The sequence below is a fragment of the Patagioenas fasciata genome, chromosome 7 (assembly GCF_037038585.1).
Source record: "Patagioenas fasciata isolate bPatFas1 chromosome 7, bPatFas1.hap1, whole genome shotgun sequence".
NCBI classification, from domain to species: Eukaryota; Metazoa; Chordata; class Aves; order Columbiformes; family Columbidae; genus Patagioenas; species Patagioenas fasciata.
The window spans coordinates 24050910-24076192 of NC_092526.1; the positions used below are offsets into that span (position 1 = coordinate 24050910).

Below are 25283 nucleotides of genomic sequence, written 5' to 3' on the forward strand. Positions count from 1 at the left end.
GTTTTGCATAAGGAAATTACTGAGTTCCTATATTTTAGAATTTACTTTTTATTCTGATGAGAGCCTGTTTATCTTTTCACTGGATATCTTTCTTTTTTTTTTTGTTTTGGTAGGGGGGAAGGTTCTTTTCCCGAGAAAGAAGTAGGAATGGGGGTTAGGAGCAGAAACAGGAGCTGGTGCCTGGGAGTTATTTCCCACTATTGCCGTTATTTTTCCCCCCATTACTGATTTGGGGTGCATGAGTATCACCAGAGCATATACATAACTTGTTCATGGCTTGTTGAACTTTCATGTGGTGAAGATGCATCAGAATTTTGAGTCTCTCTGATAGAAAGAGCATGGGCTGTCAGCAGACATCAAATCTTTAAGGAACATAGTTCACAAGAAGACTCTAAATGTGCTGCAACTGGTCTTTCAGACCTTTCTCAAAGTCTTAGAGCACCTCTTTGTAGTGCTGCTCTGGGAGAGCTCTCAGAGAACATATACGCATATATGATAGAAAATAAAGAATATTTACGTATAAATACATGTAAAATAAAATACACATAAAAATGAAAATCCAATGCCATAGTAAGTAGACTGTTCTAAAATGAATGACCCTGCAATACGGATGGCATTTAATGAAGCTCTTGTCAACATAGCAGATCAAGCAGACAGCAGAGCAAGTTACTCTCAGTGTAGGTGTAACAGACTGTTGCAGGCATTTTGTTTGAATTAATGAGTAGTGAGGGCTGCAGACTGAACATCAGAAGTTGGTTGAGTCTTACTGTTTTAATGATGATTGAACTTATGACTCTCATTGTGCAATGAAATCTGGATTCCTGACTTCAGCTACATGTCAGATAAGAGAGGGGAGGACAGAGTCTTCTGGGAATTGCTAAGTAACTGTGGTGGCGGTGCCTTCAGTAGTTAAAACCCAACAAAACCAATGAAAAAAGTAATCCCTCTCACCTTGTAGAACCTCTCTGCTGATTCTGCCAGGGTTTTGCTGTTGCTTATTTTTTAATGCCTCCTTTGCCCATTGTTGGTCTTGGAAACAGACTAAATTAACAATTCATTTGTCTTTTACTGGGTTCAGATTCTTTGTATATGCTGAAAATGCAACGAAACTTCAAATGAGCTAGTACATTATCTCTGGTACATCTTGGTGGTTGCACACATTTGCTAACTTGATGTAGTGTACTATACAGTCCTGCTGAAATTGAAGCCCATTTGATCTTAGGCCGCGAAATCTTGATATTGAATGAAGTTTTATTTTCACTGCAAAGCAATTAAAATAATGGGAAAATGCTAATCAGTAATGATTATCTAACTACAAGAAAGAGAATCTTGTACATAGAATGAAGGCTGTGTTCTTCTTGTGTTCAGCCCTGTTCCCATTAAAGGTAATGAAAACACATACACCTCCTGGGTAGCAGGGCTTATGGTTAAAACCATTCTCCATTTATATATCGTACAGCTTCCATTATACAGCATTCCTGCTTATCAGTCTTATTATAATAAAAAAACCCACCAAACCCAGAAGCGAACACACAACTACATTTCAATAGCAAAACAACTCCACAACTTCATGGAGGGAAGAATGGAGGTTTGAATGGATTAAAACTGAATTCCCACAGGAGAGTGTCTTTCAGTGTGAGGCCTGGAGCCTGTCCGGGGCTGGTGCTGGGCACAGGTGAAGCCCTTGTGTTGGATGCCTGGGTGGAAGTCGCAGGGCAGAGCAGGAGGGAGGGGGTTAATGCAGCTGCACCATGCCCGGCCCCAAAGGGCAGCACAGCATCTCTGCACTCTGCTCCAACTTGTCTGGAGGAGGAATGTGGATATTGAGGCTGCCTCTGTTATTACAGGTTCTTCTGATATAGTTATGCAGGTAGTCTCAGAGTCTTGCTTAAAAGGCTGTCTAAAACGTTCAGGATTGTGGAAATTCTCATCTGTCCTGAGGTTATAGAGCCTGCAGCTCATTAAGATATGTATTAATTGCTTGTGAAATTGATGTCCTTGTAAATGGTCTTAATATGTTCCAGGAAAGCGCATTTAGAATTGTCTGTTCTTAGTCCTGAATGACAGAAGGATGTTTGGGCAATTTAAAATTGTGTTACACAGACCAACTGCTTATTTACTTCAACAAGTAATCAAATAAACGTGTAAATCGCGCATGATTAATTGCCCTTGACAGATTTGTGACTTTGTGCATGTATGAATTGTGGTTTGGTTTTTCTCTAGACAAAACATTAGCAGAAATTTGAACTTGTTGCTGAGGCTTGAACAAAGGCTTGGTACTGAAATGAAAATCTGACAATCTTTTTTAAAGAGAATAAAAGGTGGAATTCTTCATGATGAGAAATGCAGTATCAACATAATCAATCTAGCAGCATTGCTTTGTAGCTGAAAACATGCTTAAATCCCAAGCCATACAGGTACTGTTTGTGAGTGAAACATCTTTCATATAGTTCTAAGATGAAATTACCCCTGAATGAATAGCATCTTCATTTATCTTCAAAACCTCTGTGCTACCAGTGAATCTACTCTTTCTGCATTCTGCAACAAGAATTACATTATACCATTAGAGCAGTGTTGTGCTGCAGTGTAAAATAGATTGTTTTGGAGGATGAACGTGGCTTTGCTATAAATTACATTCACAGGTACACAGGAATTTGTTATTTTGTTTAAAATAGTTGCAAATATAATTAAGCTCTTAATTTATGTTAAACTACAAATGTGGCCATTACCATAACTGGATTGGGAATTTAATCTGTCACTCAAAGAATGATACTGAACAGTTTTCATTTATAACCCTAGACACACTATTTCAGTTACAGGGTCTGCAGCTGTTTGATATGAAAACTGAATTATTCTGTAGATTCGTTCATGGTTTTTAATTTTAAAATGTGTTCCTACAATAAAGTAGAGAATAACTCTTTTGTTTGTCGTCACATATTGTCCTTTGTATGATCATGAAATAATGTAAAAATGAAAACAGAAAATGCCTTTCACTCTTTCTTCACAACACTATTGTGTGAGTGCTTTTAGAAGTGCTGCTGAAAAAGAGATGGCTTGGAATGCCTCCTTCTTTATTAAAAACTAATAATGAATGTATCTTCTTCAAATGAAGCCTGGACTGTGCCATCTGAAAACAGCGTTCCTCCTGTGGGGATGTAAGTTGCGAACTATTTGAGTCTTGGCATAAGTAATTTCATTCTTGCCTCTGATCTCAGAAACTGCAATCTGGATATGATTTACATCAAGTTGTAACTCATTTTTAATGAGTATATGTGTTTGGTCATATGTATTATTCTAAGAGGGAACTGGAGGGGAGGAGGAGAGCATTGTGATGGAGCTCTGACAGGGTGATTCGCTGCCTGGTATGTGTTATGTTTCCCACTGATGGTGTCTGAACAGCCCTTCCTTAGCTGGGGAGGGCACAGAGGAAGGGGGCGAAAGATTAAAAATGGCCCCTGAAACAATTAACAGCAGGAATAAATACAAAACGCCCCCCTCCCTTCTCTTATTCCTTCCCATTGTATTTTATGCACAGTCATTTTCCGTCCTTGTCATCATAGGAAGACACATGCCATCACTTGCGCTGCTTTAAGGGCGGCGGCAGCAGCAGTGGAGATGAGAATGTCAGTGGTGTGAGAAGAGGACGAAGAGGAGGGTGGGGTGAGTTGCCCTGGGGCTGGCTCTGGTTTCTGGGCTCTGGGTTTTTGAGCTGTGCTACAGCAGCACAAAGGTGATTGCTCTGATTATTTTTTTAGATAATTGAAATCCAATGTACCACCTACATTTTGAATTGGAAATTGGCCAGGCTATAAGAAAACAAAACAAGCCTTAAGTTGATTGTGTCCTTTAAGCAATGCTGCTGTTGTAAATGTACTCTGTAATTCTGGCAGGAGGTGTCACCTGCCATGATTGAAATGAATTATGGGCATAAGATTGTTGATTAATTTTGTGACAAGTATCACCTCAAAGCTTCCTATCAGTCCTTTTCACACAGCTGCTGATACTTCATTCTCTTGCAGCAAAAATATGAACTGGCTTGTTCTGTGCTGACTGACAACAGAGTGACTCAGGGTGCTTTCCAGGAGGAGAAGGCAGTGAAATGCAAACCATAGTCCTGTGTGTAGGGCAGGAAAGGTACTGAGAGGCTTCTCTGTGCTTTTTCTTCAATTCACAACTCCCACACTCTTTCTTCCCTAGTCTATAACTATTGGGAGGGCAGGGAAGGACAGACGTTATTCATCTGGTGGCACCTTTTTGATCCCTCTTCTCTCTTTCTCCTCATGGACTTGCAGCAACTCTCCGCTTCCCTGTCTCCCATCTAAAACAAGGTGCACAGAGGCAGCAGCAACTTTGTAGGCTTGGTACTTTCAGTCTCGAAGAAGAGAGGTAGCATTGCTAAAATATATTGTTTGCATTCCTCCCTTCCCAAGTGCCAGAAGAGTAGGTGATGCCACAGGTGAAGAGGCTGGAAGAGTGTGAGAGAGGAGACTGTTAGTCTGCAGGGAAGAAAGGCAGAAAGCAGGCATGGGAGAGAAGCTGACAGACCCTATTAAGGTGAATCTTTAGTACCTTTATTTGTTTCTCACATTAACCTCATGCAAAGAAAGGACACACTTTGTTCCAGAATTATCTTTGAGAAAAGTTTTTGTAGCAGACATTATAATGAATGTGTTACTAAAACTGGACTTTTTTCCAGGCATCTGCTTCAGTCCTTGACCATTACCAATACTGCACAAGAAATCGGGCCCCTGTTTTTAAAATTACACAAATGCAAATAATCGGTGGAACGTATGGATAAAGGAGGCGCTCCTGCTGATGCCATGGGAATAAACTCAGTTCTTCCCAGTCTGAAATTTCGTTGTTTCATGCTGCATTAACTAGTATGAGCCATGAAATTACTCATTCCTTTTAAAAGCCTGAGCATTTTTGTTTGATGTCCTTCAGTTGTAGTGAATTCTGTATATTTATGCTTGAATGAAGTTTCCTTTATTTGTGTAAAGTTTGTTGGGCAGTCATCTCTAGATGGGGAAATAAGAATGTTGATCCCTTCTCTTTATTAATTGATCCAAATAGTTACCTCTTTCAATAGGTGTTAAGCATAAAAATAAAAGTTTATCCTTTCCAGCAGGAATTCAGTTCTCCTTTCCTTGTTTAGAGTTTGTTTGGAAGAGTTGTTTTCGAAGTATCCAGAAACATTTTCAGTGAAGATCTCTACAGTTACTGTGGACTGGAAAACGTTAGATGAAGTAACATATACCGGTTTTATTACAGACATGAGAACTGATTTCTTTGCCCCCCCCTCCATTCTGAAGAACTGCAATTGCTGTACTATTATTTAATACTTTTCTTGGGAATTACTAGCATCTTTGCAAGGTATGACAGGCTGTGCTCAGTTCAGTGTCTTATTTCTAGTTTCACTGTTACTGACTTGCTTACCATTTTTAGGTTAATTTTCACAAGGGCTTAAATTCAGTTGACCCCTTTCAGTCCCTTTTTAAGTTGATCAGCTGAATTTATGATGTTAACAATCTCTGATGTAGTAGAATAAGCCCAGGCTCTTGGTCTTTCAGATTGCTCAGCGTTTGATGCCATGTCTTTGAAGGGGTGTTGATACCTTCATAAATCTCAACAGAACTGCACTGAGGTGGTTTCAGCCTTCCATCTCTCTCCCTTCACTCCAAAAGCGCTCAGTGTAGCTGAGATAACTCCCATTTGTTGATGGTTTCTCTCACAAGAAAAGCCAGGGTTTACTTGCCTGCTGAAATTATGTATGTGAGGTACCCAAAGGGAAACGAGGTGCCCTGAGCTGGAATAATCAGTGTCCCACTGCATCTTTTATCAGAGTTGGAAGCCATGGCGGTCTGATAGCATCTGCACACCAAATGTGCTGGTTCTTGACAGTCTACATGAGTGGTCAAAAAGGGAACAAATCCTCCCTTGATCACTGGGCCAAAGTGTTAAATGAGATCAAGACTTGCAAAAATTGCTGCTTTGTACTATATTCTCTCTGTAGGGTTTCTTTGATCTGTGCCAATTTCAACTATTTTGGTAATAGTTGATTGCATTTACTATCTAACATCAGTTATTGTCTAAAATATTATTTATCTAGTTGAATGCATCAGAAAAAAAATGAGGTTTTGACAGAGTGGAATATAACAGTGTTTATAACAATGCATTGGACATGATCCTTGGCTTTCTCTTTTTCTAAAAGACACCATAATTTCCATAAATATGAAATGCATTCACTAGTACTCATAAAGTCAAAACCACCTGTGTTGTTAATGCTAATAATTTCCAAAGCCTGTCAGTTACATCAGTGAAAGAATGTAAGTGCTCTCACGGCAGTGCAAATTTTAAGGCTTATTTCTTAGGCTGAGCCTTTGTAGTTTGAGATAATACTGTCTCCTCTTATAAGTTGACACGTATTTTTTAGTCAACTTGAAGGCTCTCCAGTGGACATTAGTTTAAGGTGAATCAAGAAATGAGCACTGGCCTACTTCTCTAGGTGGTTAGTAGTTCAGCAGTGTATATCCAATAAGGATTAAACTTCTCTTGTATTGTGGGACTTTCCTTCATTTTCCTGCAGAACAATGTTTAAGGAGCACTTAAAATTGAATAGGTCATGCTTTGGATACAAATTACAGCTCAACATAATTGGTCTTTTAATTCCCTAGATGTTTTAAAGATGCAATAGCAGTTACTTTTTTTTTTAATTAGGTTTATTGTATGACATTAAATAATTTTGTCTTCAACTCTTTTCACTGTTCTGTTTTTTCTTGTTTTGTGTTTCATTACTATTTCGCCACTCATATTAAAGCTGATCCTAAATACAGACAAAGACTGAAGTGGAACAGCTGTTGGCACGTGGGTGCTGAAGGGGGTTGCTGACCCAGGCCTTGCAGGGCTGCTGGGGAGGCAGCTGCACTGGTCCGTGTTTCTGAACCTCGCAGGAGGACGCCTGGGGCGAATGCAGAACTGGATGTGTTTGGCTAGTGTTAATCTTGAGTCACTTTTCAGTTTCTCAAGCTCAGTCCTGGTGAGCTATGAAACATTCCATCAGAACTGAAGATGACTATTCCAAGGAAGTTTTCTCAGGTTTTTGGTTTGGTGTTTACTTTAGGGTCTTCATTATGCAGAGTAGTGAGCATATTATTTAGTTAATATTTGTTCCCACATTAGAGCTCACTTCTAGTTCAACCTCCTCTCTCCTCTTTTGTTTACAAAGTCCAAAAGGGGCACATGGAACTCACATGTCTGCATTTCTGAGGTGCCAAAATGGCAAGGTACTCTCAATCCCCTTTGCACGAGGCCAGAGGCTGAGGTAGAATTTCCCTGCCAAATGTAATAAAGGTCAATATTCCCTGGTCTGTGGATGTTTATTGAGGAGAAGGAGAGAGAGAAAGGTCAGATTCAGATTTTTGATGGAAACTTGGCTGGACACTGAAAATATTTATAGTTTAGTCTCTATGCTGAGGACTGTTTTTCAGAGTGACGAACTGTGTGTTTGGTGGTAACCTTGTACTATGTAAGAGCCAATATACAATACAATGTGCAATAGGCAATAATTTGCTGAAGCAACTCATGTAACCTAAGTGTTCTGTGCTAGTGTCTCATTTTTGACACACTGACATGAAAAAGTAAAAATAGTTTTCCTGTTAACCTCCGTTTGCTTAGATGTGTCTCTGTGCTTACAAGCTTTCTAGTCACTCATGCGTTGTCCTAACTCCAGTGCACTTCAGACTTTTTCTTCTTCTGTACTTGCAGTGAGACTAGTACATGGCAGTTACAAAATGTAGAATTGCAGAGTTAATTCAGTGCCTTACTGCAAAAGATGCTCATTTGGTAAGCCTAGAGCAAATGAAGTTTCACATATTTTTGAGATGAAATTCAGCTGCTAAGGATTAAGTAGTATGGTAGAAGTTCACTCCTCCCACACAAAAATGAAATTCTTTGGAGCTGCCATCGGTTCCACTGTTGAGATGCTGTTGTGAGCTGCTGGTAGAGCTTTCAGAAGAATGAAGTCTGTGTACCTGTTGGGTTAGAGTGTATGTTTTTGGTGGGCTAGATCGTGTCCAGCAATGCCATAGGGTATTTAATCTAAACCAAAGTCTTTGCATTCTTGTCTCTTAATTCTTTCCAAAGACATTGCATATGGTGCCACAGTTTGGGCAGAAGACATGATGCACATAACAGTAGCTGGAACAGTCTGGACATTGTTAGGTCCTGCAGAGTCAGCAGGCAAAGGAAGAGATCCTGGACCAAGACGGCAGACTGATGCTTCAAAGTCCTGTTTAAGAATTAGTCCTTCAGGTATTCTTACTGTTTGCATGGAGTTTGGGATGCTCAGACAGCAAGAGCCTCAATTTTTGTTGGATGGGTGCACAGACTTAGAAATTGGGTGGTCTCAAATGTGGCCAGTGCCTTGTATTTTCTTTGGGTGATAGTTGCACCCTTAAGCAGTAACAGAGGTTCTGGTTGGGATGAAGCACCCTAGAGACCAGCTTACTGGTAACCAGTGCAGTATTATGTTGGCCATGACTAGTACCCTCTCTTCACACATCTGTCTATCTCTGTCTGCATGTGTATGTGTCATAGCAGGCTCCCAAGCAGTGCTTTATGTCAGAATTAGGCTGAGGAAAGCAGAAGATGTAGAAACCCAGGTTTCTGGTGGATTTTATAGAGCCTCCACTGTTCTGAAGTGGGCTCATGTCAGCTGTAATCCATGTCTTGTGTAGCAGCTTGTGACCATAGTTCCTTGCTTTAAACTGGGATTTGGATTTGAGTTAGGTCATTTAAAACTGCAAGAGCCAAATGTTATAATGGACTGTGCAGTTCTTGGATTTAGTTGGAAAAGGACCAAAGCTTTTGGCATTTTTCCCTGTATTGGGTTAGAGTTTGGGAATAAAGGACTTGAAGAATGCAGAGGAGAGGAGCTGTTTGGGTTCTTTTTGTTTGCTTGCTGGATACTACAGAAGCCACAAAATTAGGAACAGGGCTTATGCCAATGTTAGTTCATGCCTTGTGGTGTCATTTAATGCAGAGGTGAGCAATCTCAAGGTTAAGGTTGAGGTTGATGTCCGTGATAAAAGTCTGAGAATCTAAAGCTGAGAGTGCAGTTTACTGCCAGATGCTGCAATCTGAAGAGCAAGGAGGAGACTCATGAAGAAAGTGCTGTGTTACAGCAGCATTTTTCTTCATGGTGGTGGCTGCCTTGGTGTAGGCTTTTCTTACCTCAAGCCACTGTGAATAAATAGGTATAATTTTAGAATCTGCAATTGTGACCTGTCTAATTGAGAAAATGAATGATAGGGCTTAGCTGAGTTGTGAGGGACTCTAGGGATTAGGAGGTTCCGTATTTAGCATGTTCTGTCCAAATTGCAAATAATTTTCTTGATATATTGGTATTTCAACAGAAACACACTAAGGATTTTGTAGTGATGGCAGGTGCTGACAAAGATCAGTATCCTACTGAGAATACTTTGAATCTAAGGTTACAGATAGAAAGAAACAGTAAATCGGTCACTTGATTCACATAAACTAAAGATAATAAACAAGTCCTCACAAAGCAGACGTGTGGTCTGACAGTATCATAGAGCAAAACTTCTGGCAGCTATTGTAAATATACTGTGGGAAGGTGCTATGCATGTTTGCCACACTACACAACATGAACTTGGTTGACCAGCTCTAGCCAGAAGAAGTAAGTACCATGATTTTCAGGAGGAGCAAAATGTCACTTAATTTTGTACAGCCACAGCACTAATTCTATCTATCAGATACTGCTTCTCTGCTCATCTTGGAAAAAACAGTAAGAACAGGTGAAACTTCATTAGAAGAATTCCAGTCAATGACTGGATGATAAAGAATTGTTTAAGGAAGTTTAAAAAAACCCCTTGTTTTTCTCTTACCTACCCTTCTTTCTTCCTAAAAGCAGCATTCAAGGAGCTATACTTCATCAGTGTGTGCTAGGAGCTGGATGAAACATTGCCAGATGTATTGAGAAGAACATGCTTGTTTGTCACTGGTGTATTAATGCTTTTTAAATGCTACTCTTTGTTTGCAGGCCTTTTTACAAATGTGCAATCTGCCAATCCGGGTGGTTTGCAGGGCAAATGCCGAGTACATGTCACCATCTGGTAAGTGCGGCCTTCATTTAGATTACTGCGTTATACCTCCATTTTGATACCATGGCAACTGTGCCTTGTCTTGCTGATAAGAGTCAGTCAGTGCTACCCCGTGTGGGTTGTCTCCCCCACTCCTCTCCAGTGCACTTTCTCCTCTGCAAACAATTAAAACAGTCAAATGCAAAGTAACATTGGCACAAAGTGTAACTGTGCCAGCAACTGCAGTACCTGTCTGTAGCATTCAGACAGTTCACATGCCTGATGGAAAACTTCTCTTCAATGCCTGAGAGTTGTGTCCTGAAGCAGAAAGATGTATGTGGCTTTATTCTGCATCCAGGGAGTATTCCAGTGAATGCTGTTATAGTTTCCTGTTGCTGGGGTGAGACCACACTGGAGAAAGATTACCTTTTGTTGCCCGTTCTGAGAGACGATTGCCAGGATGTTGATACAGGAGAAGACTGAAGGATGCGTTGTCACTGTTAAGGGTGACAGGCAATTTAAGATCTTCCTCTGATCCGTGAGACTGTCAGGAAAAAAATCCAAACCCACCAACAATAAATTATGAATTTGAAGGCCACAGACCCTACCTTTTGCTTGAGGTGACTGGTTGTCTAAAATCTTTCAGAGCCCAGCTCCAGAAGGTTGCCTAAAAAACACAGAGAATTGCTGAATGTAGGGTGCAGAGCTCTGGCAATCTTCGCACTCTGTCCCAGACTTTTGTGATGAGAGGAAGTACTTACCAACCAATGACCTGCCTCTGGTGGATGACTGCCACATGGAAGTGCCTGTCAGTACATGTCTGCCAGCTGTATGGGTTCTGCTGATGCCACTGGTATTTTGGTTAAAGCAGTGGAATTAAGCTGTTTTTAAAATAAAAGTTGCCTGGCAGCAGTGAAAAAACAGCAAAATATGCAGCTATCTAAATTATTTGTTAGTAAATAAAGGTAGCTTTGAAATGCTGAATCCATGTGTGCAGGAGCATCTTGCATATGCAGGAGCAGGACTGGTGACAGTTGCACACTCTCGCTTCTCTGCTGCTTGCACCCCATGCCCACACTTGTTGTCAACTGATGTTGTAATGTGGGTCTGAACGCTTCCTTCTTCTGCTGTAAACAAGGAGCATGAGGGAAAATGATCCTGCTTCAATTTTAGATGTAGGTAGAAGTAGATGTATTCTTTTTGCCCTTGCCCCATTTCCTTTCTTTATGTTTGTTCTTTAAAGATAATTCAAACAAGGTTTTTATTTGTTCCCCTCTCCTTCCCCACCACCCTCTGTCTCACAGCAGCAAAGATCTGCATCTCTTTGTTTAGTGCAAAGGTTATTTATCTCCTAGTCATTGTAATGACAAAAACCATTCTGAGGGATTCAAAAGTACAATACCACAGGATTGTATTGGTGTATGAAGTACAGTTGGACTGAAACCGCTGAATTCTGCAGCACACCAAGGTCTGCCTTTCCTTCCACAACATGCAGCATGTAGATGCAGACGAAGCCTTTGTTGGTGTGATGCACTTCATTTATTACCCTTAGGCTGATTGAGACAGTGAAGAGTCAATCTCATGGTACAAACCATGACTCAGTCTTCAGTTAGCCTGAACTGCGTTTGGGTTTTTTGTTTTGGTGGAAAGAGTGAATGTCTTGCCAATAACATATTTGGAGTCAGGCAGGTACTGATTTTGCTCTGTGAGCTGTCTGTCAAGAGCAGAGTTTTCCCACAGGAAGAGGCAGAAAGGTAAGAGTGTGCTGTGCCCCACTGCACTGGGCAGGCTCGTTTACTGCCTTGGGGCATGAGGATGTTCTCAGTAATACAAAACATCCAGCATTTATCTCCATTTTATCGACAACTTCAATCATGTAAGTAATCCTTAAAGATTTAGTCTTTAATTTAAGGTTGATGTTTGCCACTTGTATTTGGATGAAGGTTTTCAGAGTGATCAATGTAGTTAGGATGGACCGGAGCAGGATTCCTCAGCTTCACATGCTGAGAGCTGGGAAAAAGGGGCATAAGGCAAATTCTGCCACGTGTTGTTGCTTGCTGTAACAGGGCTTTCTCTTGTATCTCTGACTGCTTTAAAGCTTTGGCTCAGTTCTGTATGTAAGAATAGTTACCAAGCAGAGAAGGTGGTCCATACAGACTTGGCAGCCCTTCACACTACCACCAGTTCCATCCATGACACAGTCATTTCCCAGTTTCCTTTTGAGGACTGATTTTTAGCCCTGCTCCATGCTGAACCCTCAGGGCTCAGCTTCATAGACTGAACATTGAGCCTTACCAGTTTTAAGCTTTAACCCCATTTAGCTTCCATGATGATGGTGCAGCTTCTTCCCCCTCCCAGCCCCCAAGATCATGAAGCAGTGGGTCTCATACTGAGAACCTCTTCCCGACCCCAGGACCATGGGAGCCTGAAAATGGTGGGTCACAACTGGAGGGTGAAGACTGGGGCAGCCAACATGAGCCAGCTGGCCCAGTCGTTCGAAATCTGGAGGACTGGAGGAGGGAGAGTCGAGATCCTGCCTGGTTGCATGTGCGTTTGCACTTCCCCCTGCTTGCTTTTCTGGGCACAGTGCCACATCTCCTGTCAGCCTTTCCGCAGCTCTTTCCCTGCCAGTGGGTTAGCAGAGAGGGTGGGAATGCATTGTGTCATAAAACTAGCCAAGGGCTCTGTCTGCTTTCCTGGGATTTCCCAGCTGTACTTCAGAGAAGCATTGAATTAAATCTTTCCAGCAATGCAAAATCCATTATTAAAGCACAAGTTGATAGATCTCAGTAACTTTGAATTACACAATTGCAAGTCTTGTATGTAAAAGAGGCTCAGGAGGAGGAAGAGCAGGAGGATGTTTGTTAATACAAATATTTGCTGGGTGAGCTTTGTATGTATGTTAGAGCTTTACCTGTGCTCGTTAGAAAAAAACTGATGTTCAGGTGTACCTGCAATATTTAGTTGCTTTGAAAATTGTAAATTATGTTTTACAGGTATAAAAAGCTCTTACTAAAATCCATTTCTCATTTTACAGGCAAAGTACCCTTTATTCATGTGGGAAATCAAGTAGTATCTGAACTTGGGCCCATAGTCCAGTTTGTAAAAGCCAAGGTAATAGTACATTTTTTCATCAATTAATGAATAGCATCTTAATCTTCCTTAGCATTGTGCTGATTGGATTTGCTCTTTCAGAGTGTTACTTAATTTGTTAGAATAGAAATATAGTGCCATTTTAAAATAAATATATCCTGGAGCAGGAGTTTGTTGGGCTGGAAATGTTTTTCTTTGTCATTTACTCAAATTCTGGCAGTAAATTCTATGTGGGATAGCTGCAGGGCCAGTTTCTGAGACTGTTATTCTCCATGCCCTCTCCCTGGGTCTCAGAGCATTTAAACCCTGAACTGATTGGTTTAAATCCTGAAGTGTCAGATGCTGTTCAAATTTGCCTTTGCTTCTCCCCTGCCCCATATTTTTAAAAATAATGTATTTTCACTGAGCAGTTGACATAAATTTTTATTTACTTCTTGTCGCAGAGATACACTATCCAGGAGACTGTGTGCTCAAACTGTGTTCATCTATAACCGATAATAATCTACATTTCCTGTGGACTAGCTATGTTACATTACTATGATTGCTTTTTAATTCTAAAGGACACTATGTAAAAATTGCATATGTAATCTGTTATTGAACTATGTAAGAGATAGGATTGGAGCCAAAGCTCATTGACTTCAGAGGTCCTTGGGTCAGGCATTGCTGAATATTCCAATATCCTTTCTTACATGTGCGTCTCTTTTTTTCTCTTTTCCCCATTAGGGCCATTCTCTCAGTGATGGGTTGGATGAAGTCCAAAAAGCTGAGATGAAAGCCTACATGGAATTAGTCAATAATATGCTCTTGACAGCAGAGGTACAGCAAACCATAGTAACTCCACACACTGGCATAAGTGACTATGGGCAAGAAAGCTTTAGCTTTTTTTTTTTTTTTCCCTGTATTGGAAATACTACTTGTGCTTATATTAGGTCATCAACTTCTGAGGTGAAAGGAGGCAGGAATAAATTCTCTGTACCCTATAGATTGCTTGCTGAAATGTTCTGTAGAAGCAAGCCACCTGTGTGATTGCCCTGATCTGCCTGAAGTGTGTCCTGTAGCCGTAGAAGTAACCGATTCCACAGACAGAAAATGCTGGTGGTTCCTGGGGTCCCACCCCACAGCTGGTTGGGCACCCTGCTATCTCCTGCCACAGCAGGGGGCTCGTGTGCCCACTGGGAGGGTGGGATCCCCTGCAGTTGGCACCCGTGGCCAGTTGGGGTGACACTGTCCCAGCATGGGAGCCATGTTGGATATGCTGGCAGGCTGCTGGGGACCTTTGTGCAGCGTGGGCTACAGGAGTGGGGCTTCTGTCTCGCCTTGGTCCTGGTGCTGGCAAAGTAAGGACTAGCAATGGGGCTTTTGCCCTCCTCTTTTAATTTGTTGTCTGCATTCAGAGGCCTAACAGGAGGAATGAAATGAAGATTTTAATCTAATATAGAAAATAAAATTCTGCTAGTGAGAAATGATTGTCTCCGTATTCTGCTTTATTAGGAAGTTTTAGAAAGTGTTCTTTCTGTTCCCAGCTCTATCTCCAGTGGTGTGATGATGTTACAGTAGAGGAGGTGAGTGGTTCTGCAGCGTTTGTCTTAATTAAAATTTAATGAGAAAACACTTTTGCTCACAATTTTAAGTCCCTACTCATAAATGAAACATTGAGATTTCTACCATTAATGATACAGTCTTTTCACTTTAATTTTGCTTGCATACACATTTTAGGGAAGTTATGTCATTACTGTAGGTAGCTGACTGCAAACTAGATACAGGTTTTGTATATGTTTCTGAAGTAATAAGTTTAAATGGTTATGCTGAAAACTGTAAATTCTGTGCAAATAGTTACAGCATATCATGCAACTCCTTTTTTCTTTTTTGGCTATCTTTCTGATAGAAATATGTGAATATTAGTTATTTTGTGCATAGAGGTATCTGTATTTTCTTCTATGGTAACACAGTACCTTTCCATTTCCAAACAAAGATTACTCACCCGAGGTACGGCTCCCCTTACCCCTGGCCTCTGAACCGCATTTTGTCCTACCAGAAGCAGTGGGAGGTAAGGCGGAAGATGAAAGCCATTGGATGGGCTGGCAAGACTCTTGACCAGGTCAGTATGAAAAGCAACGGTTATTTCTTTACCACGCTGGTTTGGTTTATTTTATTATTTTATTTTATATTTTATTGTTTTGTTTTATTTTATTTTTTTAAGGTTTGGAGAAATAGATGTACTAAAAAAATATATTCTGTACTTAAAACATTGTCTGGAGTCATGTATTTGCCTTCAGCAGCAATAAATCTTAAATTACGTGCAATGTGATGGGGTGGGAGGAAGGATGTTTTACCATGCCTGTACGTCTCTGGTGATGTTTAGGCTGGAGTCTTGAAAACAGATTGCAAGTTATGGCCCCCACTTCCTGCATGGTGCTTATAGGCTTTGCACAATTGTGGCTTCCTTTGTCAGAGGTCTAAAAAAAAAGAAAAGAAAAGCAGTTTTAAGGTATAAATTAGTACCTTTCATTAAGCTAAGTTATAAATGTTATGGGAAACACTTAATCAGAATTGCTGTACGTCAAATGTTAGATTAAGTAACACTTACCTACCTGTCTGCTGTGTGGGTTTGACTGACTTTAACACCTTTTGATGTTCCAACATTATATGTTTCTTGTTCCCACCATCAGTGCAAATATAGTAAGGAGGTTATTTTTTGCAGTGTCGATATTTCCTGACGATACGGATCTTTTATCTCTTGTGTGTTTTGATAGGTGCTTGAAGATGTAGATCAGTGTTGTCAGGCTCTCTCCCAGAGACTAGGAACACAACCATATTTCTTCAATAAGCAGTAAGTTAATCTTGACTGAAATATTACATCCAGGAGTGTGAGATACAGATGTATATCCACACACACATAAGTATATATGGAAAACTCCCATTTTATTTTAATTCTACTTGATTAGTTGCAGAAATACAACTGTGTGGCTGGAATATAAACATGCCATTTCAGAAATAAGTAATCAAAGGTTTTAAAATGAAAGTTTCTGTGTGGGTTTTTTTTTTTTTTAATTTATGATTTGGCTTTACTCCTGCTTGTCTTCTCTACAGGGTAGCACGACTTAAATAGGCTCCAAATGTACACCTGTATACAGTTAATTTCTTATTAAAAAGGATACATTTAGAGCTTTACTTCTATTTCTTTGGTAACATTCTCTCCTAGGGGAGTGAACACACGACTTGCTTGTCTTGCCCATCTCAACGCTGGGGCAGCTCTGAATGGAGTTAGTGTGAGGGTACCCGTGACTTGTAAGAACTGGGGGAGCAGGTAGCCTGCTGTCCTTAAAGGATCCGTTGCAAAGTGAAAGCTGAGAGTCACATTCCCAGGGGAGAAAAAAGGAACAACCTGTCCTTCATGGGATGTCCTGTGCTTTCACCTGTTTCTGCCAATTGCAAAATGCCTTTTTTTTTTTTTCTTCAATAATTCAATATTTTTTGAAATGTTACAGATTTAAGTAACGTCACTCTGGCTGCCTCTTGTCCCTGTCCATAGGCCAGACTAGAAGTGCTCAGGTCTGGACTTCAGTTAACTACATTTGGACAGGGAGAGGACTTTAAGCAGCAAAGACACAACAGAAAAATCACCAAAACTGTATGCTGTCTTTTAATCTCTTCCATGTTGAGACTAGGTGGGTCACATAAATTGATTTGATACAGAAATATGCATTACAGAAGACAAGTTTGGGGATTTTGCTTTCTTGGTACAGTTTCAGCCTTGAAGATTTTTAGCTGTCTGAAATTACTAAGAAAGGATGTGTTCTTAATTCAGTATTTTTCAGTCTGTGACTTCTGGGAGTCTGTAGGAGGTAAATAAGCAGGCTTTTCCTAACAGATTTAAGTTTGCTGTACAAGGGCCCACATTTCCACTGGAAAGTTCCTAGGCATTCACAACTAGGCCAAAAAAAAATTATCATTTAGAAAACCCTCATGCTGCTTACCTTGAACACCAGCAAATGAGTCTCAAGGTATTAATATATTTGAAAAAAAAAATATTTGCACATGGGCTAGATATATATGAAGGTCCAAGATGACAATTCAAAAGGCTTGTACCTAAAATAAGGTAGGAATGAAAACATTCAATAGACCACCATTTCCCAAAATGCCCATTTTCTTCCGTGTACTCCCCTTTTAAGAAGGAGATGTTTCCAGCTGCTGTCACCCTGGAGCTCCTTTTCTTATTGGTTGAATAGTTCTCAACTATTGGAAACCACAAAACGGGAATAGGGGTTTTATGTTTCCTGGTTTGTTGTCTTGGTTTTTTTTTGTTTGGGTTTTTTTGTTTGTGTTTTTTTTCCCCCTCCCTGCTGCTTCTTTTTTTCCTTTGTGAGATAAGATCAATTCTTTAATATATATACATCTACAGAGGAAAAAGACCCCCCCCAAAAAAACGTGATAAGCATTCGCTCTTGTTACAGAACTAAAAGGTGGAATGTGGTTTGATATTAGCTCAGTAACTCTGTCCCTTCTAAGAAGTGTTGTTTCCACATTTCCAAGCTACAAAAAAAAGCAAATAAAGATGCCATACTAAGAACTAGCAGGATTCGTACGTGCTGTATGCACAGTTTTCATGCGTTTGGTAAGTTCAGGGGTGCCTGATTTCTTCCCAGTTACAGACTGTGTGGCTATCTAAATTTGCTCAGAACAGCAGAGCTTTTCCTTGATCAGGACTTCCCTTCCTGAACCCCTGTTCTTTTTTTTCTGTTTGTTTTTGCAGCCCAACTGAATTGGACGCTCTGGTGTTTGGACACTTGTTCACAATCCTTACTACTCAACTGATCACTGATGCACTCTCTGAAAAAGTGAAAAACTACAGTAATCTCACAGCCTTTTGTCGGCGAATAGAACAGCAGTACTTTGAGGGTCAGGATAAAGACGGCTCTGCAGCCGTCGCAGCCAGGTCTGCCAAGAGGTCCTTACTGAGATAAGCATGCTGTGGGGTGCGGTGGAGTGTGTTTCAGTTTGAGGGTTTGTTGTTCAAGGGATTGATTTTGAGAATGGAAATGTATGTTAGCTTTTTGAAGCTGCCAAATCATTCTGGAGCAGGAAAAATATCTAAATGCAGTTTTTGTGTTGTAGAATATTCTGTGCACATTTAACCTGAAATGACTGTATGGGCACTTCCACATTAATAGACTGTACGCCCCTTAACTCTAAAGTGACCTTGGAAAAATATTGCATCTATATTAAAAAAATAAAATACTTTAAAAAGTTTCTCTCTGATCTTTCTAAGTGCCTTTCTTACTAAGTTTTATGTATCTGTAATTAATGTCTGTGTAGTTAATGAGTGGGATCCCGTTGGCAGGACACCTAGAAGACAGTTGTATGGTAAACTAGTTAAAATTATTAAGCTGCAAATGAAAGGACTCATTAAAGATCATAAGTTTGCCTGCCTCAGCCAAAATGCATTCAGGAACCGGGTGATGAAAACGTCTTGGAGCTCTGCAGCACACAAGTGATGTGATTTTCTTCGGTCAGTTCTTTGTGTCAAAGCAGCTCCTGGCTGTCATTACTTCTTACTGCTGCTTTTATTTCTTGTTCACCTTTGGTTTTTAGATTTACTTACTTTTTTCCCTCTTCTTCTTATGATTTCTCAGTTTTAATCCTCAGCTTGTCTTGCTCTTTGTTTAAGAAATGAATTTGCTAGGTAAGAGTCTGTCTCATTCTTTCTACTTCCAGTATGCCAACGTTGCTTCTGAACTTTGATGTACTTGCTGGAGTGGTCCTGTAGCAAAAGGACACGGTGTGAGCTCGTGGCTGTGTCACAGTTTAACTGCAGCTGGGAATCAACACCATGATAGCTGCTCTGTCACTTCACCCCCACCCCCAAGTAGGGGAGAGAATTGAAAGGGGAGATTAAAAAGTTTAATTAAAAAATTATACAGATATAATGAAAATAGAATATAAAATAAAAGATAGTGCAATTCCTCACAAACTCTGTCTACACTCAGCAGCCAGTCGTGGGAAGAGAGACAGAGATCACCCTGGTCCCAAACGGCTGATCCTCGGGAGAGACAGAGAAAAAGACCCCAAAAGGCAAAATGGTAGAATGGGAAAAAGCCAAATTAAAGGAACTCCCAAACGGAACTCAGCTGAAATGAAGCAGAACTGGAATGGGTCCCCCAGCCGGAACATCCAGCTCTCCTTAAATATGAAGCATGATGCTAATGGCATAGAATATTCTCATTGATCAGCTTGGATGTCAGTCAAAATCTGACCCATCTCTGCCCCCCTTCCTAGCTGCTGCCTCACACCTGCAGAAAGCTCAGAAAAGTCCTTGGCTCCCAGAAAACAACTAAAACTCATTAGCTCTGTCCCTGAGGTGTAATCTTCTTTTTCTCAAACTAAACCCAAACAGTAACTGTGGTAGCTATGAAAAAGTTTCTAACTGCATGAAGAAAATAAACTCTTTTAGTCAAACCAGCCCAGGCTGGCATGTCATGGTCCTTCTGCCTCTCTATTATCCTGTGGTACATGTAAGCACAGTAACACAGCAGTAAACAAAGAAATATCATTGTGGTGCTCCAAAAACCTTGGCACTGTATAATGTTTCCAGGGAGAGTGCCTGTGTGTAGGCAAGGTCTCGATTTGGCTGGTATTTCTTCAAATGCATTAACCAGCACCACTCTCTTCTGCCTTGTGAGTTGTACTTGACACTTTGCCAAAAGTGCCAACAACCCCATGGATGTGCTGGTGGCAAAACCAGTCCTCACGCACTTGAGAAGTCCTGGACACAACCAGGCATCAGGTCAGGCTGTTTGGCTAGTTGGAACCATTGCATTTTCTTGTTATGAAATATATTAATTTGACTATACTCCTCAGTGTCAGAATACTTAATGGCTTGACCTGGTTATGCAACGGTCATGAGATTTTTGGCTGCCATTTCCTTCTCTCTTAAAAACTGAACAGAAAGGTGCCTTGGCCTGGCCAGGTGTCTGTTGGCTCTGGCTGATGCACCACTCCAGCTTCCCTACACCGGCTTCAGGGCACCGCACTTGACAGCTCAGCCGGGAAACGGAGCTGAATTCTTACGGCCTGCTCTTTGATACAGGAGACCTGATGGAGTCTTGGCCTTTTATCAAATCACTCTTGCAAGGAGAGGAAAATTGCCCTTGTCCTCCATTTCAGTCTTAAAATTTCACATGTGTATGTTGAATGTCTTTTCAAACTAAAACCCATAAAACTCTTGACTGCTTAGTGACAATTTCTGCTGCTGAAGGAGTCTGCAGCTGAGAACCCAGATATTTCTTTCCAACCTCCTTTTCTGCATTAATGCAACTTCTGGAAAATAATTTGCTGTGGGGTTTTTCTTAGTTTGAAGAGACTATAATGATATACACTCCTTTGAGAGAAAACCACTCTCTAGTAGTCTCTAAAACTAGCAGTGTCACAGTGACGGGGAAATCCAGTGTGAAAACTGAAGTATCTTAATCAAGAAGAATTAAACTTGCCTTTTATCTCTTTCTGTTTACAGACCATCATTCATGAGTAAAGACTTTAGCCTAGCTTCTATGGTTTTGGCAGTTCTTTTGCTACCAGTAGATGAAACTACAGTAGTAATTTACCTAATGGATTTTGAAGCCCACCTATGCACAGCCATTAACTTACATGCAGTCTGAAAAAGTGCAAGTGGGCATGTATTCCTCCTCTTTCAAGGCTGCGGTGCCCATTAACCAACTTTTAACCAAATTTTAGCAGTTGCTTTGAAACAGCGTTGAATTAAAACATGTTTTAGATTTTGGCAAAGTTTCTGTGAGGCAGAGCAAGCACTGGTAATGCAACACCAAATGCTGAACAGATAGTTATTGCAAATTTTGCGTGGTAACATATGGCAAGCTTTATAACATCAGAGAATTAAAAAACCCACTGAGGCAGTGATATGCATTAACCCACTTTGAATGTCTCCTCTAGAAAATATACTCAAATGCTGCGGAAGTGGTGCAGCAAAAGATACTGATCTGTGACAAACAAAGTTTGTGAAAATCCACCCGAGCTACTCAGACTGCACTTAAGGATACATAGACAGGCAAATTACACCAAGAGATTTCAATATTGAAATAGAGAACAAGCAGAGACTGAGATCTGGAAGCTAAACTGAATAGTTTCTGAAAGCTTAACTACCTCATTTCTTGTGTGTGACTTTGCTAACTTAATTAGTAAACCAAAATTTAAATGGGAAAAAGCATTCTTTACTTCCTTGACTGAAAAGCAAGCTTTCAATATGGCATGTTTGCCACAGGGCTGGTTTGTAGTTCAGGCTGCACCTCATTCTAGGCAGTATCTAAATTTAAACCTACGAGGAAAATCTTGGTTTTGCTAGGAGTGGTGAAAATAGCTATTAAAATCCTAGACAAAGGACATACTTTATTTTTGTTAAATACAAAAAACAATTAGGATTTTTTTTAAATGACATCACTAGCACAACTAATGCTAGAGAGCAGACTGAGCTGAGCACTGAGGACCAAAGCTTGTAAACCGTGCTCTGACCCTGGGAAACCGCAGTTCTGTAAAGGACATTGAAGTTGATCACTCCTGATATGCTGTGCACACTTCAGGAAAAACAGTGAAAAGTTGAAACAAGACCAGCAATAAAACCAGTTCAAGGTGTAAAAACAAAACCAAATCAAACCCAAACCCAATAACCTTTCTAGCAAGGGAGCTCAGCAAGTCAACCAACCTGCCTTATGCCAGCCAAGGCTTTCAATTAGCCCCAGTGGCCCTCTCGTAGACAAGGCAGAGCAAGCGCGGTCCATGAGAATTTTACCTTTGGGTTGTTTCTCTAGATCTCCTGTGACTGAAACAGAACTGCTGCACCAGAAGCAGGAATTGGGCCAGAAAGGCCTATGGTCTGTCTCATGTAACAAGACAGTGTGGATGACGATTTTCTTTCCTAGCTTTTCAAGTTCAAAAATCCCAAGTTCCCAGAGGCTATTTTAGGTGAATAAAGTAGGCAGCAGGAACTTCTTAGGTTTCTCAAAATTAAGACAAAAATCTGATTTTTAACAGAAAGAACATCAGGAGAAGCTGCACCATGGCTTAAGATACAACCTCTGAATATGCCCCACCAGGAACTGCAAGAGTCACTCAACCAAAACAGTACACAAAGTCATAAAAGCACCCGTAACTACAAGTGAAGAGACATTACTGAGTCTGAACAATGTATAAATTGCCCACCGTGGTTTGCTTCTCACAGTCGTTTTGTTCCATTAATTAATAGCTTCATATGGAGATGCTCAAGCTTAATGTTAGCTGGAAAGTAGCAAATGCTTTCCTTGCCTGATGGAGCTAGAACAATTGGCAAATCCTGGTGAGAACAGGACTGCCCCTCTGCCCAAGGTGCTTTGCTATACTTTGTTGTAGAAGTGACTAATCTCGCTCAGCACAGACCCCGCTCCGCACAGTTACCTGCTGGACTCTGGTGTCTGCTCCTGTCTGAAACACGTGGTGCCAATTCCAGATGCCTGAGCGCACAGCACTGCATATACCAAGGACCCCCTCTACCACTGCATGTACTGCACAGACAACGGAGCAACCATCCTGCTCCACTACAGGCTGTGGCAAAACAGCTTGTGATTCAAAAGGGCCCAGGATTTCAGCCACAGGTTAATTTGTGTCATTGGATCATTGTTTCCAGCTGGCGGCCCTCCCTGAGCCCCTGGTTTCCCTGTGCCTCTCTGAAGAAAACTCTCCTTGACTGAGGAGTCTCTGATGCTACATTTTATCACTTTGTGAGGTTTCAAGACAAACCTTATGTGAAGGAGCTTCAGTGGTAGCAGCTTTTGCGAAGATCTATCACTCTCACAGATCAGTTAGTAAAAATTACAGTATTGAGTGGTGTTAATTAGTATTCATCTGTTATTTTCTCTGCCTTTTATTTTATTTCCCCTCTTCCTCCCCAAGGAAAGAAAAATAACCTGGCAATCTCCTCCTTCTGAAATGTACTCAAAGCTTAGTGTTGTGGAAAAAAAGAGCCTAGCACAGCCCTGCACATGGAGAATGCTGCTGAGCTGCACTTAATGATGCCTCTTAGGATCAGCTGTGCTGCTAGAAAACGCTTCATTTCCTGTGGCTTTCTTTCTTTACAAGCGGAGTGCAGCTCCAATGGCTCTCACAACAATTAGCACCCACTTGTTCTGCAGGTTTGAAGTTTTTTGCATTAGTCAGGTTGAGAAATTCAGGGTATTAATCATGACTGAAGTTGTTATTTATCACCTGCTGGGTGAGAAATAATAATTTTGGCACTACTGGGGCAGCAGGCCAGAAGTACCAAATTAAGTAAAACATCTAAACACTAGCAAGGATCATTTCTCTGATTAATGAATTGTTACAAAGAAAAAGTGCTACTCGTTATCTGATCTTAGGATAAAAGTAGCAGTTGGAAGTAGAAAGCATTAGCAAAGTCAAGCTGTACCCTGATGCAGTCTGGAACTTTGCTGGCCGATCTCTCTTCCGTCACTCACTAACCGCTAACACGCTCTGCTCTGCGTCAGAGCTTTGCGATACTTGGCTTGCACTCCCAACTCCGACTTTGTGAAAAAGTAGCATTTGGCAGGGAGTTCAAGGTCCCTTGTGTAATCGCCTCGAAAGAAACATGGAAATGACTTTAACCTTCCAGGGCTTGCCTAGGCTGGAAGGTTTTGCCATAGGAACAGCCTGGAAAAACACCATTGTGTGAAGGCAATAATAGGGGTGGCAGGGAACAAAATCAGCTACATCAATAGGATTCAGTTTACACCCAGGTAACTGTATCCACACTGGGGCCATTAGTCACTTACTGGATTAAAAGCACCCACAAATTCCAGCCACCTCATCACAAGTATTTCACACGTAAATACAAAAAGTGTTGGTCTACACAGAAGTGGTTAGATTGAAATGAGGTCTGTGGGTGCTGTCACAACCCTAAGCCACCAAGTCACCATGACATGCCACATTCTCTCCCTGCAAGACCGTTGTAGGGAGTGGAGGAGCTGACTGTGTAGCAATGCTCACAGAAATGCTGTTTTCTGGGTTCATAAATCAGATGTATGAACTGACTCCTAGCCTTGAGTACGATTGAAGAACTCAGCTCAGGAGAGAAAGGGCAACACTGAAAGCAAGCAGAAACTTTAGGTGCAATTTTGTTTGCTTGTTGAGGCTTACAAGAAAAAAGGAAAAAAAGTTTGAGAGACCCTCTCTAGCTCCAACTAATTCATTTGCTGGAAAGAAGGCATGGCCTTTTTCCATAGAGAGCAGCAGACACTCCTATCTATTGCTGCAGACTTCAAATTTGGTCCTAGTTGAGGTGAAGAACTTCCCACTGCTGACATGGACTGCCCCTGCTGACATCTGTGGCAGCCACAGTAACCCCTGTCTACCAAGCCAGTGTGCCCAGAGGCTGACTTGAAATGGTGAGCTGACATGAGAGGTCAGCATGAATTCATGCCTCTCCTGTTTGACTTAATGTTGACAGTAACCCAGTTTGTCAGAAGAGAAGTCTTTGTAAGCAAGCTTTACGTCACATAAATGCTCTCTCATCTAGGTTTTTTGTTTGTTTTTAACCTAGAAGTTTGTTCGGCATTTAAGAAGAAAATTAGAGATTTTCAAGATCAAGGGCATGATGGTCATCATCCCTACAAGCACTGCTCAAGTCATCAGTCTCCTGCGGTTTGTGACCTCAGTTCAGTGACAAAGATCAGAAACAAGAATTAAAAGGTTGACTGTTCATAGAAAATAAAAGCCATAGCAAAGGGCTTGTCGCAGACAGAAGACCATCTTCCTAAGCAGGAAGAGCGTATTTGAATGAACCTTGTAGCAGGTGCTATGAGGAGGAACCAGTGCAGCTTAGTCATGAAAAATTCTGTAGAGCTGGAAAGAAGACCTGCCATCACCCAGCTGGCGTGACCCAGTCCCCAGAGCATCTTCCTGTTCCAAGTTTGTCTTTGCTCAGTGTGAATTTACATTTTCTATCACTTCTTCCTGCCAAAGACTTGTCAGCAGCAAGTCCACCTCCTTAGTCATACATCTCAGGTTGTCTCTGTCATCCTCTCATGGCTGGTGACATCTCTCTCTGTTTTT

General features: G+C 41.0%; 1 protein-coding gene and 1 long non-coding RNA gene across 6 annotated transcripts in view; one reads left to right on the top strand and one right to left on the bottom strand.

The window, feature by feature from the left end:
* The window catches only part of MTX2 (metaxin 2), a 34866-nt gene extending 16421 nt beyond the window's left edge, over window positions 1-18445 (top strand). For 2 of the 5 annotated variants that reach the window (XM_065840942.2, XM_065840944.2), the window contains 7 exons: window positions 10061-10133; window positions 13138-13214; window positions 13917-14009; window positions 14717-14755; window positions 15166-15291; window positions 15947-16023; window positions 17947-18445. In XM_065840942.2, coding sequence (XP_065697014.1) covers window positions 10061-10133; window positions 13138-13214; window positions 13917-14009; window positions 14717-14755; window positions 15166-15291; window positions 15947-16023; window positions 17947-18157 — 696 coding nt within the window. In that variant the 3' untranslated portion in view covers window positions 18158-18445. Of the gene's footprint in view, window positions 1-3694; window positions 4135-4337; window positions 4555-8285; window positions 8311-10060; window positions 10134-13137; window positions 13215-13916; window positions 14010-14716; window positions 14756-15165; window positions 15292-15946; window positions 16024-17946 lie in introns of those variants that run through there. The other 3 variants (XM_065840943.2, XM_071811128.1, XM_071811129.1) reach the window with 3 other exon arrangements.
* Window positions 18446-18801: 356 nt separating this feature from the next.
* The window catches only part of LOC139828433 (uncharacterized), a 186610-nt gene continuing 180128 nt past the window's right edge, over window positions 18802-25283 (bottom strand). Inside the window, exon 3 of the long non-coding RNA XR_011740005.1 lies at window positions 18802-18954. This is a non-coding gene — a long non-coding RNA (uncharacterized lncRNA). The remainder of the gene's footprint in view (window positions 18955-25283) is intronic.